General features: G+C 38.5%; 1 protein-coding gene across 2 annotated transcripts in view; it reads right to left on the bottom strand.

Annotated features, from left to right (window-relative positions):
* The window catches only part of ATP10A (ATPase phospholipid transporting 10A (putative)), a 114,182-nt gene that overhangs the window by 30,422 nt on the left and 67,265 nt on the right, over positions 1–16,495 (bottom strand). For both annotated transcript variants that reach the window (XM_032100299.1, XM_032100298.1), the window contains exons 4-8: positions 15,834–15,940; positions 15,598–15,729; positions 13,144–13,277; positions 11,297–11,549; positions 735–952 (exon numbers count right to left, since the gene is read on the bottom strand). In XM_032100299.1, coding sequence (XP_031956190.1) covers positions 735–952; positions 11,297–11,549; positions 13,144–13,277; positions 15,598–15,729; positions 15,834–15,940 — 844 coding nt within the window. The remainder of the gene's footprint in view (positions 1–734; positions 953–11,296; positions 11,550–13,143; positions 13,278–15,597; positions 15,730–15,833; positions 15,941–16,495) is intronic.

Genomic DNA, 16,495 nt, shown 5'->3' with positions numbered 1-16,495 from the left:
GCTTACTCCTGTCTGAAATCAAGAAATGCCACCAGTGAAAACAGCATCTTTCTTGGTCTGTATTTGTAATTTGCTCTAAGGGTGAATTTGTGTCAACAGTGCAACAATGCAAAACCCCTAAATAGACACGACTTGGCTCCTCTCCCCTCTTATTACCATTCATCTTATGTAAAACTTACACAGAATTACAGCAAAACCAAATGAAGTTGTAAGGACATAAAGCCACCAACATTTTGAAATGTAAAGATGTTTACTTTTTAAAATACAATACACGCAGTCGACAGATAACCACTGAAACACACTAAGAACTATGCTATGGTGTACATCAACAGTGTCTAAGAATTGGAATATGTGGTGTCCACCCCAGCACTTGATAGTTTTAAAATCCCCTGACAAAAGAGAAAAGAAGAGGCATATGCAGAGCAATTTAAATCCTTCACCTCAATGCTATTCTCAGCTTCTGTAGATAAAAGACATACATTTTCTTTTCAAAATCAAAGTATAACTAAAACGTTTCAGATTGTCTTTACCTCCAGCTTGTTCCCACAGACAAGGTATTTAGATAAGATCTATGCCAACACTTGATTGTTTTTGTACAAACAGCTGTGACCACAGAAGTAAAAACACCAAGATGAAATCTATAAAGAAATCTGCGCTACAGATTTCTTTACCTTTTCAGGACATGGCTCTATTACAAGATACAGGACACTGGGCATTTAGTTCTCATGACTTACCATTGGGCTACTGAATGCAGTGTGCTTCGAGAGTATGCTTGCTCTTTTTGCTTCAGCTCTGCTACCTGTGCGCCGGTGGGTTTTGGTGCTCTGGCTCCTGTGTATCACTTTGATGCTCTGATGGCTACAGATACTGTCACGCTGGGACAGAGTTCCTCCTTTTGGGGCTGCCTCTTCTTCCTCAGAATCAGGTTCTTGGTACATTGCTAAGCGTTTGGCTATCAGTAAAAATAAAAAGGGACAAATGTTGCATATGTTAAAAGTGGCTTAGAAAGAGAGAGAGGTGACTTTTTTCCAAATGGTCTGATTTTAATATTATACTGTGCTTCCACAGTAATAATGAATGATTCCATTACCAGGAGATATAGTGTAGTCTTAATTGAATGGTAATATCTAATGGAGGATGCAGATAACATAATTAGAAATGTAACACGATGCACTGCCTCCCTTATCATCACATTCTCTCTGAAAGGCAGTTAGACTCTGCAGTAACTCAGTGCATCCCTGAACACTATTCTACAGCTCTGCCTGATGAAATCAACCAAATAATTTGGTCTTCACTTGAAATCTGAGTAGGAGATAATCCAGAAATTTTTCCTGTAATTTCCAACACGAATTTCAAATAAAGTATTTTCCAGAAAAAATGTCACATCTACTGAGTACCAGTTAATGACACCTGTAATGTACTCAGAACAACACACCTACAGAGCACTACTATTTTACACACAGGGATGAGGAACAGACAGCATTAAAGCCTTGCTTAAGGTCTGGGCCATTTGCTGCAGAGTGGAGACATGAACCCCTATTCTTGACTGCTAGCCTAGTGTTAAAACCACCCTGGGGTCTGTCCCTTCCTCTCTGCATGATAGGCAGGACAATGCAGCATGCAGTATGAAAACCAGGGTACCCTCACCTGCTGCAACACTTATTCCTATCACCATTTGCTGCAGTGACTAATTCCTGGTTTACACAGAACGAAAGAGTTTTTCCAAATGATAGATGAATGCTTCCTCAGTGAAGAATCCAACTAAAAAAATTAATGCTAGAAAACAATCTTGGCAGTTGAATATACAGAAATCAAACAGGAAACAGAAAGCAGAGGTGTGAAACAACTGTGGAATCCTGACCCTCTAATGACTGGCTGTTTAGCTCTAACTGATATACAACATATTTTTTCATTCCGGAAGACCACGGGCATTTATTAATCTGGGTGATTCATTAGGCAGGCAAAACCACTCTAGGCAGGTATCTATTTATTCCTTCATTATGTATTCATTGAAAAGCTTTTCATTGTGCTTTCAAAATAATCCACACTTTACAGATATACAGTACAAGTTACATACTTGTGGCTCAGTTTGTTTCAGTTCTCCAGTGTAACAAATTAGATTTTCCTAATAGCAAAGGATAAATCACTAGCATGTAAATTAATTATTCAGGAATTTAACAAACAAACAAAAAATTATTTCAAAATACTTCCTGCGAAAAATCTTGCATTTTATATGGTGAGTTTGGCGTGCAATCACTTTCAATGTATCTAGCTTTACAAACAAAGAAAAACCCACTCACTATCCACTGTAATTTCCAAACATGTTTTAGCTGTCAGAAAGCAGCTGGAGGAGTTGAAACCAGACCACACACAGTACATGGCAATAGCTCTGTCACTACAGTATCATACATCAGAGGTTTTTCCAACTCATTCGAAACATGTTTAGGCTTTGTCTGAAATGTGGCAAATGGGAGAGTTTCTCAGCCCTGGCTGTGACTGCACACCTGGTCACTGCTCTAACTGTATGCCCATGTATGCAGTATCCTCCACTGCACTCTGGCTCCTCCTGGCAAAAAATTCAGACCGTGGATGTAGAAAGGGCCATAGTGCATTTGGAGACACAGAGATTGCAGGACACACTGCAGATCACTTCTGCCCCACAGCTTGAATAGAGCCCCTGCAGCCCAGGCCCTGAAGCTGATGTAGACTATCGGTGGATGACTGGGGAGTTTCCTTCATTAACATTGTTTGGTGGGATACATGTTCCTCTGTGTTATGAGGTGGGAAAGAGGTTGAGCAATGGCACATTCACTGCTATGAAGGCAGCTGCTCCTTGAGCCACACAGCTTCCAAGAGAAAAGCACAGCACTGTTGCCTTATCCTTTCAGTGCCTGCCTAGTTCTCTGATTTGTATGACAGAACCTACAGGACAGCTCAATGAATTAGGCAGGTCATTGGTCTCCTTGGTCCTTCTATTGCATGGTAACGAGCTGCAGGTAAATGAAGTTTATTTCACCTCCACAGGCTGCTTCCTGCAACTTCATGCATGTGCTTTGGGCCAGTGCAGTTCTAAGCTCTCCCATCACTCTTGCCCACTAACTCCCACTTTCTTCTGCTCTGTAAGCCTCTATGCCTTTTGCCAGTGGAAATACAGATCCCTGTAGTGTGAATTTAATTCAACTGATTATAGATTTGTCTATATCAGAAGTAGTCTACACAGAGGGCCCAAAGTGAACTGCAGCACATACTAAGCAGAGATCCAGGCCCTGGATCAAGAGGAGAGCCAGACAGTGCCAGATGGCTCACTGTTCCCCCAGCAAAACAGATTCCTTTCAAAGAAAACCCAGGGAAGGAAGGAAGGAAGGAAGGAAGGAAGGAAGGAAGGAAGGAAGGAAGGAAGGAAGGAAGGAAGGAAGGAAGGAAGGAAGGAAGGAAGGAAGGAAGGAAGGAAGGAAGGAAGGAAGGAAGGAAGGAAGGAAGGAAGGAAGGAAGGAAGGAAGGAAGGAAGGAAGGAAGGCAGACAGGAAGGCAAGAAGGCAAGAAGGCAGGCAGGAAGGCAAGAAGGCAGGCAGGAAGGAAAGCAGGAAGGAAGGCAGGCAGGAAGGAAGGAGACGTTGACATCCCAGTGTGTTACTTTGATGCCTCAAGAACCAGAATGGAGCAGCACACTGAAAGGCTTTTGTCCTTCTGTTCTCTTCTCTTCTCTGCACTGGCGATGTATGATGGAGTGCACACCCTGGGATGGGGCCTGTGTGAGGGCAGTGCCCAGTCAGACAGTGCAAGCTCTGCCTTCATTATCTTCTGCAGGCTCCTAGTTACATGCTGCTAACCCCAGGCTGAAAAAGCATTGCTCAAGATGACACACCAGTAAGGTTTTCTGCACTTTATCAACATTTAAGATTTAAATCAATCATAAGAAAAACATTTTTGTGCCTCATTTTCATTACGGCCCTCAGCAGCAAAACCAGTCTCAAGCAGAGTTGGTGCGACATGTGGGCATGGCCATGCTCAGGAAAAGCATAAGAAAAGCTTGGATTTGCCATAGGGATAATATTTTCACCAAAGATGCTGGACATTTGAATGGTAGGCTGGCAGAACTCTGTGCTGCTTCTTCTCATAACAGGTAATATTCCTTGACAGGGGAAGGACTGGCTACAGTTACTTACTTCAGCTTTGCAAAATGTACTACTCAGCTGGTCCAACTCCCTTCCAAGAAGAGGTTTTTTTTAAAGGATACATTTTCATACTTACTGTAAGCTTCTGCTCTGAAAATACATCTTGAAATATAGGACTTCAAAGATCCTGAACTGAATATAGTTTTATTCCCTGTATAAAAACCCCATGGTTAAGCAGACAATGCATTTCCTGTACAATAGTTATGCCTGCATACCATATTTTTGGATTCCTCATTGCTCTTCTTTCTTGCATTACATCTGAACGTATTTTTTTAATTCAACATAGCAAAAGCTGTTTCCTAATGCAGCACTCAGTTTATTTATTAGCATTACACTGATAGTGTGGTTCTTCTTAGTCTATGTAATAATAGCTACCTTTTGCTCCCTATACAGGTTTTATTGTAGCACATCCATTTAATTGTCCTTGCCACTGAGAAAAGGAGGAAAAGGGAAAGACGAACAAGACTAGAATCTCATTTAACCAAATCAAATGTAATTCTTTTGATAAAAATGGTTTTATTTCAGTTTATACCAAGGGAAACTTGACAACAACAACAACAAAAAACCTGAGCACCTTTCAACATTTTCTCAAGTGCAGTTTTATACATTATGCAGCAAGAATTAAGAAGTTTAAAGAAATACTGAAATCAATCGTTGTGCTACGGCTAAGGTTCACATTGCTTCAGCTGTGCAGTGCGTGCTTCTCTGGGAACATGCTGTTTTCTCCACCCACTCAGCTCTCTCCAATTGAGAACCTTTTCCTGTGAACGTGAACCTGAAAGGCATTGTTGTGGGATGCTTTTCAGTTTCAGCACTGAAAATTGATGGCCTTGATCTTTTTTTCAATCGAGTTTCTTATTAAGGGCAAAGACACAAACAACTTTGGTAACACAACAATGCAATTCATGAAAGTCAAATTTCACTATCCTGTAGTTCACTTTATATTTATAGCACAAAGAAGAAACAACAGTTAATACTTATTCCATTAACCCTCTTCTATCTTTCAGAAGACAGCAGGAAGCTACAGATAAAACTCCTGTAGTAGCTGCTAAATATTTGAAGATAAATTCTTTCATTTTAAAAATGTTTTTCTTTCATATCATTTTGATTTTGTTTTCTTTCTGTTTTACCTTCCATGCCATGTATGTTCTATGACAAGAAGTCCATTTTGCAGGCTGACAGAGACACTGTTTCCACACAGCCAGATGTTCCACTAACTAGAAATGTGGCATTAGGAACCTGTAAAGAATTTCCCTTCAAGCAGAATAAAACTGCAGACCCCCTAAACCAGAATACTTAAGCTGTCAGTGTGTGGGCACTATTTCACCATGGAAAAATTCCATTTTGCCTCAGACCATTCAATAAAGTTGCTACTGAACTGTCACAAAGTAAATCTAGATGTGTAGCCCTTACACCATTACACCACCGTATTTCCTTGTTATTTTGTAAGTGCAAGCTTATTTCACTTTGAAGTGCACTCTAGTGTCTACATAAAGGTTCAGTCAAGCAGCTAGAATGCTATAAATTTGTACAAGTGTGCTAACACAATCTTAATTTACTTTGCAAGAACTTCCCCAGAAGAGCAAGTCTTGAGCTAAGAAAACACCAAGATTTCCCTTCCTCTAACCCCTTGGCATCCCCAGGGGCTTAATAACCTTAAGTCCTTTATTAAGAACTCCTTAGTCCACTTAGAAACGGAGGTAATTCCTTGAGATTTTTCAGAGGAATTGTCAGTAGGTATATGCTTAGAGAAAAGTAGTACTTGTCTCTAGGTATGAGTTATTCTGTCTTTTATAGGATTTAAAATGGGGCACTCTCTATGTACTGGGTTCTACATCAGCTCATACTGGTTCTCTCCTTAGTTACCAACTAAAATTTTTCAAAAAGCAGTAAGAAAGGTAATGAGAAACTACAAAAAAGCTACACAGAGTGCCTGGAGTACCCAGTTCTGCTAAAGGTTTTCAGCTTTCTGGGAAAGGCTAAATGGACTATCCTGATTTCTGAAGATTGTCAGATTTTAAAGGTGGCAGATGAGAAATCCCTTTGGAAGCAACTGCTGCATTTATGGAAAAGGTTCTTCGATTTCTATGCCTTAAAAAAAATTCTCTAATATGGCTGAACTATGCAGGCTATGTTCCTGTGACTGCACACAAAAAGTGTAAGAAAATTCCACTACAAAAGAGCCCCCCAAACTAAGACAGACTTTTTTTAACATTATATACTTTCCTATGAAAATTAGTTGCTAGCCAACCTTCATCAAGAAAAACCGGACAGCAGAAAGAAACTCATTCTCTCTCAGATTTAGTGATTAAGAAACTTTGTTAGACAAGAGAAAATCACTGAGGTTTTTATCATCTGCCTTCACTTCCATAAACTTCTCTTATTCTTATGTTGTCTATAGTTTTTTTCACAATCATTGGAAGGAAGGGGGAGGAATTCAAAGAATGAAAAATTCAGATTTTTCAGATTTCTGTGGTTGTATTCATGGAGATTCAATTCATGTTTTGTCAACAGCTTCATACAATGGGTAGCTAAAACTAGAAAAACAGAGATCACATCCCATAGGCAAGAGTGTGATTAATTCAGCATTTGGAAAACAACTACAGCAAATGTCAGGCCAAGACCATCTGGTTGTAGCTAAATCGTGTTAAGACTTTCAGAAGCACAGTTGGCTTTTGGGCACTTACTGTCTTCGGGATTAGCAGACAGACTTGGGGCATGGCTAGTTCTAGGAATTGTTAGAAGCTGTCTCCTAGCCTGAATGGAAGAGCTCTGGTATGGCCATGAGATTTGACATACAGGGAAACAACACATTTTTTCTTTTTCTTTTTGTGCTAACATTCTTTTGGGCTAGAAGGTAGTACTGATTGGAAGAGTAATTCTGGGATATAACCAGAGTGTAGTGCCAATGGGTATTTTGTAAATATCCAGGACATTTACAAATGGGACAATCATTTTTCTGCTTGGAGTGCTCCTCTTTTGTGCTCCTGAATTAACACTTTGCCAGTCAAGAAGAACCTTTGGAGACACAACAGTCACACAGACATGAGATGAGAATTCTCTTTGTCTGTACCGAGAATTCCAAACCACAGAGAAACAGGCACATATTAGAGAACCATGTCTAAAACAAATCTGATAAATTACATCCCACAAATGTTTAATTTTCTCCAGTAACTGTAAACTTACGAGATTACTATCCTCCATGCAAATATCAACAATTAGGTAACTAGAATCCCATCCTTGTCAACGTTCCACAGGACCCAAATGTGCAGTACAAATTCCCAAAATTTGATCCAAACCAGTGCATAATCCACCATCAAAATACTGTAAGTGACCTCAACAGTGATGAATATTCCACAGCACTTCCATCATGGAACTATTATTAAGTATGCTCACCATTTCCCCTACAGTCTTCATGAGCACTCCTGGATTCCTCTTCAGTGCTAAGCTTTCACATAGCAGTACCCATGAGTAATACTTTGTACTGCCTCCAGCTGATTCTGTCCCACACTAGTGCAATTTACTGCCCTCTATTATTCATGTTTTTGTCACCTCTTGTCTAGACCAAAACAATTCAATACTCCTGGGCATAGCGCCATCCATGTCATAAGAAACTTAGAGCTAATAGAGAATTCTGGAGGAAAATGTCTTCTCCAGAAAATTCAAGAAAACTTGTTTCCCATACCTAAAAATGTATTAAGTCTCGCTCAGGGTTTCAGTTTTTATTTTAAAGCATGTAATAATTGCTTCAACCCCGCATAAGGTCTGCATAAATCTCTGTGATGAAAACCATGATTAACACATCCATGTCTGATGCAAAACAGAACTCTCCCTCATAATCACAAAGCTCACCTTTCACATGGGGAATTTATACAGCTTTGTGGTACGAATTTCCAAGGAAAATAAGGATACTCCTACCACTGAAGAAAAAGACACGCCGCCTCAAATATGCCAAACCTAACACAACATAGCATATGCCTTTAAAGTAGCTCCCAAACCCCCAAAATTGTGCATTGCACGTATAGGGAGAGGAAGAAGGGGAAAGACCAATCTACACGTCAGGGAACTCATGTGCATTGCTTAATGCACTCCCTTAGTGCAAGGAACTGAGATATGACAATGACAAATGCAGTATAATAACAATCCCTGTAGAACAGAAAAAAATGGGGTAATTTCTCATAACTCTGAATAAATTTTAGGGAGGAGAGCTTATAAAGCAGCATAGAGAAAATTTATGACGGCTATCCACAATCTGTTGGTTGAGTAATTAACAGATTTGCAGCAGTCCAAGATTATGCAGAAAAAAATGCTTTAAAAGAAAACAAAAGGTCAGAAGTTAGGAAATTTCAGACCTCAATTTGCCAGTGTAGACATAACTATCCTGCTCTCTGTGTGTGCATGGCTTAGCCCAAGAATATAGCACCTCCAACTGACTTCAGAGGAAAACTTGCCAGAACATCTTGCCATGGGAAAAAAAGTCTGCAACATCTTAGCCTTGTTCTTGAATATGGCTGAATGGTGCTGTTATAACTGAAATTTCTCTCATAAAATTTATGCCTGAGGCAAACATCTGGCATGGTAAATTTGAACCAAATAGTTAGAAGTTTTGTACAGCTATCCAAAACTGAAAACAGGATCTTATCATGAGCAGGGTCAAGCAACTGGAATGCCAGGCACTGCTACCCCACCACAGCAGAAAAACAAACTTAAGTCAAAGAGGTCAGAGCAAGGATATTTTCATCCTTAGGCATCTACTTTTACAGTGGAAAATGACCTGTTATCCGCAGCTTTTGCATCATGACCCATGTAAAATAATTTAAAATTAATTTCTTCATCTAAAGTGCTACTCAAAGTTTGACTCCAAGTAACAAACCATTAGGCAGGAAAAAAATACTCGGATAGGTGAAGTCATAATGTCATCTATGAAACAGATCCAAAAAGGCAAAGGCATTTTACTTGGTTTTCTTGCAAATACGGCAACCTCAGATCACCCCGTAACTGAAAGATTTTAGAATTTTCTATTTCATGACGTCTTCCACAAAACCTGAGGTGCAGAGCAGGATGGTATCAGTTAAAACGTGGGAAATTCAGATACTCTGGTATAAGACACAGAAAACTGGCTGACAAATCATTTGCAAGTAAGCACACAGCAATGAAATGTTGTTGATGCACACCCTAAAACCAGAAAGAGCTGTGATAGACGTTTTATCATATCTAAACAAGAAGGTTTCAGCAGCAGGAAAGATAACAGATGGTTATAAAATCAAACTACAGAATGGAGCTAACAAAATACTTGAATGAAGAATAGTATTTATTGTGTTATTTATACTGATTATAGAGAACAAAATAAACAGAAACTATCACTATTTATATAAAGAATTATAGAGAAAGACCTATTTTCCCTAGAGGGAAAAAACCAAAAGAATAAAATGCTATGTACATATTATATGTCAATTTAAAAATTTGTCAGAAATTTTATACTGACTGGAGTTACAATGAAGCCCAAACACAGCCATAGGTGAAAAGAATGACTGAAAAAAATAATCAGTTTATGTTTTATCTGACACTTTTGTTTGTAGCGACATTCACTCTATTTTCATTAACTTTTATATTGTAATATGAGATCATAAGAGGAAAGCATGCACAAACTTAGATTTCTGTTAAATACACTACATTTGAAGAAAAAGGATCTGAAAATTCAACACTCAACGCAGGGGCCTGAGTTCAGCCTACATATTATCTGATGATACCAAGCTCATAAAAATACCTTTTCTGCTCTGTTTTAATTGGCAATAACATCATTCTTGCAAGGAACAGAATACACTCTGAAATTAGTATAAACAAGCAAACAATCAATGGCAGAGAAGAAGAAAAAAAGAATGAATAATCAGAGTGTCACAAGCAGAATTAGGAGTCCAGCAATGTACTCCTACTGTACAGAGGCAGGAACTCACAGCTTCTCTCTAAGTCCTTTCTCTAACAATAATAACACTACCGAAAGATCTAGTTTCTTGAAAAAGAGTGCCTTAAATTTAAGGCCTCAGTACTACTTTAAAGCAGGAGAAAAAAAAGAACAACCCAATACTTCAAAATATCTTTTTCCAATTTAATATCTTATCATCTTTCTAAAGCATGTTTTAGAGTTCCCAGTCTATTTTGATTCTTTATCTTATTCTGTATCTTATTTGTAAGCTGAAATTCTGTAGTGTTCTTTGAGAAAACTTCCTAATCAGATAGGATTTTTTGTGTGTTGTGTAGAGTAAGAAACTTATTTTTTGCAAACAGGAATGAAATATTGTAGCTATCAATATTTTTCTGCATACAGAACATGATTTGAAGAGTTAAGATCTGTTCTTTCAAAAGTGATAACAATAGTATGTTAGAGAAAAATAACACTAATTACAAACATCACAAAACAGGAAATCAATTCCTAATTTTAAAAGGGTGAAGAAATAATAGAGGGATGACAACTCTCACATTGCCTCATGAAAAACAGTAAGTTATTAGTGTTTTAAGAGGCTGATACTTGTGGATATTCTCTCAGCTGCAGTGTTCATAGAGCAAACATACCTGACGCAGACACTTTTCACACAGGAGCACTGAAAAGAATCTGACAAAGGTAACTTAAAATACTCTATCAGATTATGTTTCTTGTTAATATGAAAACCAGCAGCTTTGTTTGCATTTATTTCTCAGCACAAAAGGATAATCTCATTGCAGGCATTCAATCAGACACTAATCTGCCTGTATGCTTAAAAGTGTTATTTTACACTGTATAATTCAAACACACCAAAAAATTGTGATACCAGCAGCACTATTCAATTTTCTTACATTACCCACGTGCTCAAGTGGTTTATTACATCAGGAGCTAAAGCCAAAAGCTTTAAAAGTCTTGACAACAAACTGTAGATATTACAGAACACTCTGGTAAGATAGTCATTGCTAGCTGAACACAGCCATCAAATTACACTGATCTGAAAACAGCTGTTACGGAGTTTGCTGAGCGCCTATGCGCAATTTCTTTTGTTTTTCTTTTTGATTTAAGATTACAGCAACTTTTATGACTACTTCAGTTTGCCCAAAGTACAACTGTTAGATAGAAAACGTGACCATGAGCTCACCGTTATCATCATGGGAATACTCTATTCCAGAAACAGTGCATCTTCGGAAAACCATCTTATTTTCAGTAAGTGTCCCAGTCTTGTCTGAAAAGATAAACTGCACCTGACCCAAGTCTTCTGTGATATTTAAAGCTCGGCACTGCAGCTGAGAGTCTGTTTCTTCATCATATAAATCTTTATCTTGATGAATAAAGTATACTTGGCAGATTTTAACTATTTCAATGGATACATACAAAGAAATTGGAATCAGAACCTAGAATATACAAAAGGAAAGAGAATTAGGAGAAAACAGAAGCAAGGACACAATGAATTATTAAAGCTAGTTAACTTGGTATTAGACTGGAACATAAAGAAGCTATGTACTTTAAACATCTACGCTAAAGTTATTATCATCTTTAAAGAGTTTATTTACTGTGTTAGATGAAGAAAACCTATGGTGAATTGCAGGGCTGGAATATGTTATTATGTCTAGAAAACTGATTATCAAAACGTGGACAGAAGCAAATCTTTCTTAGGCTAATAAGCTGAGCTTGAAACTAGCTGGGGAAGGAAAAGAAAAAAAAAATCCCAACCCAAACCAGACCATACAATCAGAATACTGCAGATGTGAAAGGATTGAATACATTTGTTCTCCAAAAGTAATAGGACTGTTTACAAATTCACTTTGCAGGAATACAAGAAACAAAATGAGAAATGTTAATCTCTCCATAGGAGCAATATCTTTTAGCCTTGGCTTTTGTACTGCAAATTATTTGAATGAAGATCACATTTTGTAAGTGCTGAAGAAGGAGACACGAAAAGACTTTAAACTGTTTCTTGAGGATTGTCAAAACTACATAAAATACCTAATTTGTACATGAGTTTTTCTCTGCAGATATTTTTTTCAGGATAGAAATTCCTGACTGCATACATTGTTCAGTCTTCTGAATTAGATATGAGGGATAAATTATAGCAAGTCTGTAAGTGGCTAATGTGGTCATTTAAACAAAAACTTCAGTGAAAGGTAGGTGTTTAAAGAATTCTGTGGTGAATTTTCTTAACCAATATCATAACCTAATCCCTCAGGGTAAAAATGATTTTAACATTCTTTTTCATTCCCTTTTATAAACAAGTTGCTGCCTCCAGTAAAGCAACCTCCTCTAGTGTCCCACTAGGCAAAGTTCAGTAATATCTCAGTGACATGAGGTTTTTTTACTTCTCTTAACTTACCACCTTCACCGTTCAAGATATTTCTCCTCAGGACCAAAATCTTTTAACATAGTTTGTTACCTGGCTGACACATGGATTTGCTAAGAGAAGTCTATCTGAAAAGCTGTTAAAAAAGTATAAAATTTATTTTCATACCAGAACACTGTACCTAAACTGGCATCCACAATTCTTCCACAGTGGGCAGATAGGAAGAGTGAAGCTTGTTTTCTGGTTCATGAGCTTGTTCCTCCCCAGGTGCAGGAGCCTGCACTTGCCTTTGTTGAATTTCAGGCAGATCTCTGAGCATCTCTCCAACCCTCTGAGGTCCTTCTGAAGGGCTGCACAGCCCTCTGGGTTATTGACCACTCCGCCCAGCTTGGTGCCAGTGAACTTGCTGAGGAGGCATCTGCCCCTTCATACAAGTTACTGGTGAATAAGCTAGACAACACCGGACCCAGTATTGAACCTTGGGGGACACCACTAGTGACAGGCCTCCAAATATACCCTGTGCTATTTACTACAACCTTCTGGGATCTTTTTGGTGCTTGATTAGCTTCTTACATGCCTTACTGGTAAAACGAGTACTACACATATTGCAGATTTATAACTTTATCACAGCCAACTAGGAACAGAGGTAACAGCATGTACAACTTGATTACCTGGAACACTATGATCACTGTCAGAAATAAATATACTGAAGCTAAAACAGGTGACAAATATTTGCCATCAGGCCCTGGAACATCAAAAATTGGTTTCTTCTTCTCACCATACTGCCATACCCATAGACCATGACCTGGAGAAGAATTGGAAGAGAGAAAAAAGCAAATTAACTCCAAGGAAAAATGCTTATTGTATGAATTTGTTCTTAAGAGTTATGTAGAAAATTGGTACTTGTTTTCAAATATTCTGCATGACTTCTGAAAAATGCCCCAAATCCATGGTTTTTTCTGCCTTGGGATTTGGGGTTTGAGAAAGGGCTTTTGGCTTTTAAAGACAGCATGCAAGATTCATTTTACATAACTTTATCTAAACAAAGTGAGCTGGCAAGTCTCAGTAGTTTAGACTGTTTCTGTAATCACTAAGGAAAACTACACCTCTTCAGAAAGTGATTAATTTCAGTGATACACTATGTGTTAAAACGGAAGTACTCCACTGTACTAAATATATCACCAGTCAACTATCAGTAAACTAGTTTCAGAAGAGACTTTAATTTTACTGTGTGAGTAATATCTACCACATGCACAGAACTAACAAAATAGCAGTACCAACAGAGTCAACAGCATGGAAGCTGAGGAATGAAGAACAGAAGCAATTCTAGGTCTTGATCGAAATGTTTTTTTTTAATTGATTGTGCTGACAACTAAATAAAGATAAGATTGTTATTGCTGGGAAAATTACATTCTTGCTAAAGAGACAGAACATTGCCTTTTTAAGTACAGCACTAATATTTACAATACTAAAATCCCTAAAATGGTATGCCTGATGTTTTTAAGGCATAAAAAATAAGGAAGAATTCTTCTGCAACAAAAAGCAGTCAAACTATCACTATATGTCGAAAATCAGAAAAAAAGACAAAGGTCTACTTTAAAAGTAATCTTCTGTAAACCACCTTTGACTAGATCCTTGATACACAGACCCAGCACTGAAAAATAAAAACACGTAAGTGAGCAGATTATTTTGTCCCTGTACTACCAATATGAGATCACATGCATGATGTCTTTATTGATGTGTGTATTTTTATTCTTGAGAGCAAAAATAGAAAGCTCCACACCGAGAATGACCTACATTAAGGTTTGTTTTATAAATAACCTTAGATTTTCAAAAGAATTAAGTGTCATATCTGCAGTTATACATTATTGACAGAAGGTGCGAAAATGGCCTGACTTCTACAGAGCACCACGCAACTCAAAGGGCTCGAGCAAATTTCTTTCCAGCTGTTTGTGGCTGTCAGCACCTCGAGCAGTTTGCTCTGGCCCTCTGCTGGCGGTTTCCAGCCTCGTAGCAGGCCGGACAGAAGGGAAGGCGCGCCTGTCACCTACTGTGTGCCTCCTCCTCCCGTTCACGTTCACTCCTCTGGGGAGCCCCAGCTACACTGAAGCCACTCACAGGGCATGCCCCGCTGCTGCTGCTGCTCTGGGGACAGCACCGCGGGGGCAGTGACAGAGGGGACAGCTGCCAGCAGTGCCTCCCTGCTATGAAGCCTCACCACGACACTTCAGCCCTGTGGACTAGGCTCCCAACACTGAAACACTACCAAAGCGTGTCATGAACTCAGTGGAAACAAGCTGGCTGATTCACAGCTGGAAATGCTCATCTTTAAGCAGCATTTAACAATACCTGGGAAAAGGCACACAGAGATGTATTAAAATGGCATAAGATTGTTATGAAACTACACCACGGTTGTTAGGAAACATTCTGGTGTTTATGCCATATGACTCACATACAAACATTACAGAACACACAAATATTAAGGATGTGGAATTCATATGCCATACATAAAAATCACTTTGGGTGCCAAATGTAAAACTCAATTCTCACAAATGAACAGAAAAAAGGCCTGAAGAGACATAACCTGAACTGCAGCATTTCCTTAAACACTCCCAGAAGGCTAGAGAATATTCTACTTGGATTTATGCAGACTTTTGCTTATTTCTTCTATGTTAAAGCTGCAGCCTCAGGGACAGCGAGTCCATGTTGTGCACTGTGCCCTCAATTTAATAAATAGTATTGGGGAATACCACTGTGCTGATTATGTTTATTCTCTGCTCATAAATTACTTTGCTGACTGATTAATGACATGTTACACTCTAACACTTGTAATTTTGAGGGGACTGCATATAAACTGGGGGGGGGTTTTGACTTGACATTTTTGGATGCTGTCAAGGGTAGTATAAGACTTCAGATCTCTGGTGCTAATAGCATATATTTGATTGAGACTAAGAAGGTATTTAGATCAGTGTGTGTATTAAGACATTTTGATTTTTGACAAAAATTAGTACAGACACAGCTTTATGGATTTATGTTTTGGCAGACACGTATGTTTTCCATAAAGCTAAGTGTATGAATCCCAAGACAGTGTAATACTTAAGTTTCTACTAGTAAAGAGCACTTACCGATGGCAGAAAACAGACACATGATTAGAAGTATGAGGACACACCAAAGGACATCGGCATTCATCTGTCTTTCAAGCTTACTGCGCTTGTAACGTGGTCCATTATTATTTAACAAAGCTTTGGTCTCATGCCCTGCAGAGAGAATTGCATCAAATGTGTCCTCTGGAACTCTGCTATTATTTTAAGAAAACTATAAAAAGGTGGTATGCCCCATAAGACAGAAAAACAGCTCTTACCTGCATAGATTACTATTCCTGCAACTTCTTCTGTATTTCTAATGGTACATCCACGTAACAAAAGATTCTCTTTGAACAGTCCATCCTTTTTTCCACTTTTATGAATACTACAGAAAATTTAAAACCAGAACAAAACACAGCATGTCAAAACATTAAGCTTGTCAAATCATACTTGTAATATAACAAGCCCAGGAAGCATCTTCAAAGTTTAAGAATTTTTTTCAATTTGAAGGCAAAATATTTTCTTAGATCTTCCTGCGGGAAGGTTCTCTGTCAGACTTTGAAATCTGAAATTACTTACCCAAGGATCCCTGACATGCAGCAGCTCAGCTGGAGCAGTACCAGTTGCTGTTGGATATACAAATGTCCTGGACAAATGTTCACTAGAGATACGTGGGCCAAATTGACAGCATGTGTGCAGACTAGATAATACATGGAAAATGCACTGGATTTCCTGTGCATGTGTACACTGACTGAGCAATCACAGTTAATCCAGTCCACCTAAAAGCAGCTGTGTAGTTGATATGATTAACCCACTATTCCACATGTGCTTACTAAAGAAATCCTAGAAAGAGATATGGTGAAGTTGGGAAAAGACTGTGCTTCAGAAGCAGTGATACTAAGGAAGATGTGCCAGGGATAAGACACATCAGTTCAGTGAA

The sequence above is a fragment of the Corvus moneduloides genome, chromosome 2 (assembly GCF_009650955.1).
Source record: "Corvus moneduloides isolate bCorMon1 chromosome 2, bCorMon1.pri, whole genome shotgun sequence".
Lineage (NCBI taxonomy): Eukaryota > Metazoa > Chordata > Aves > Passeriformes > Corvidae > Corvus > Corvus moneduloides.
Note: the sequence above shows the minus strand (reverse complement) of the source record. Positions and strands in the feature narration are given on the sequence as shown.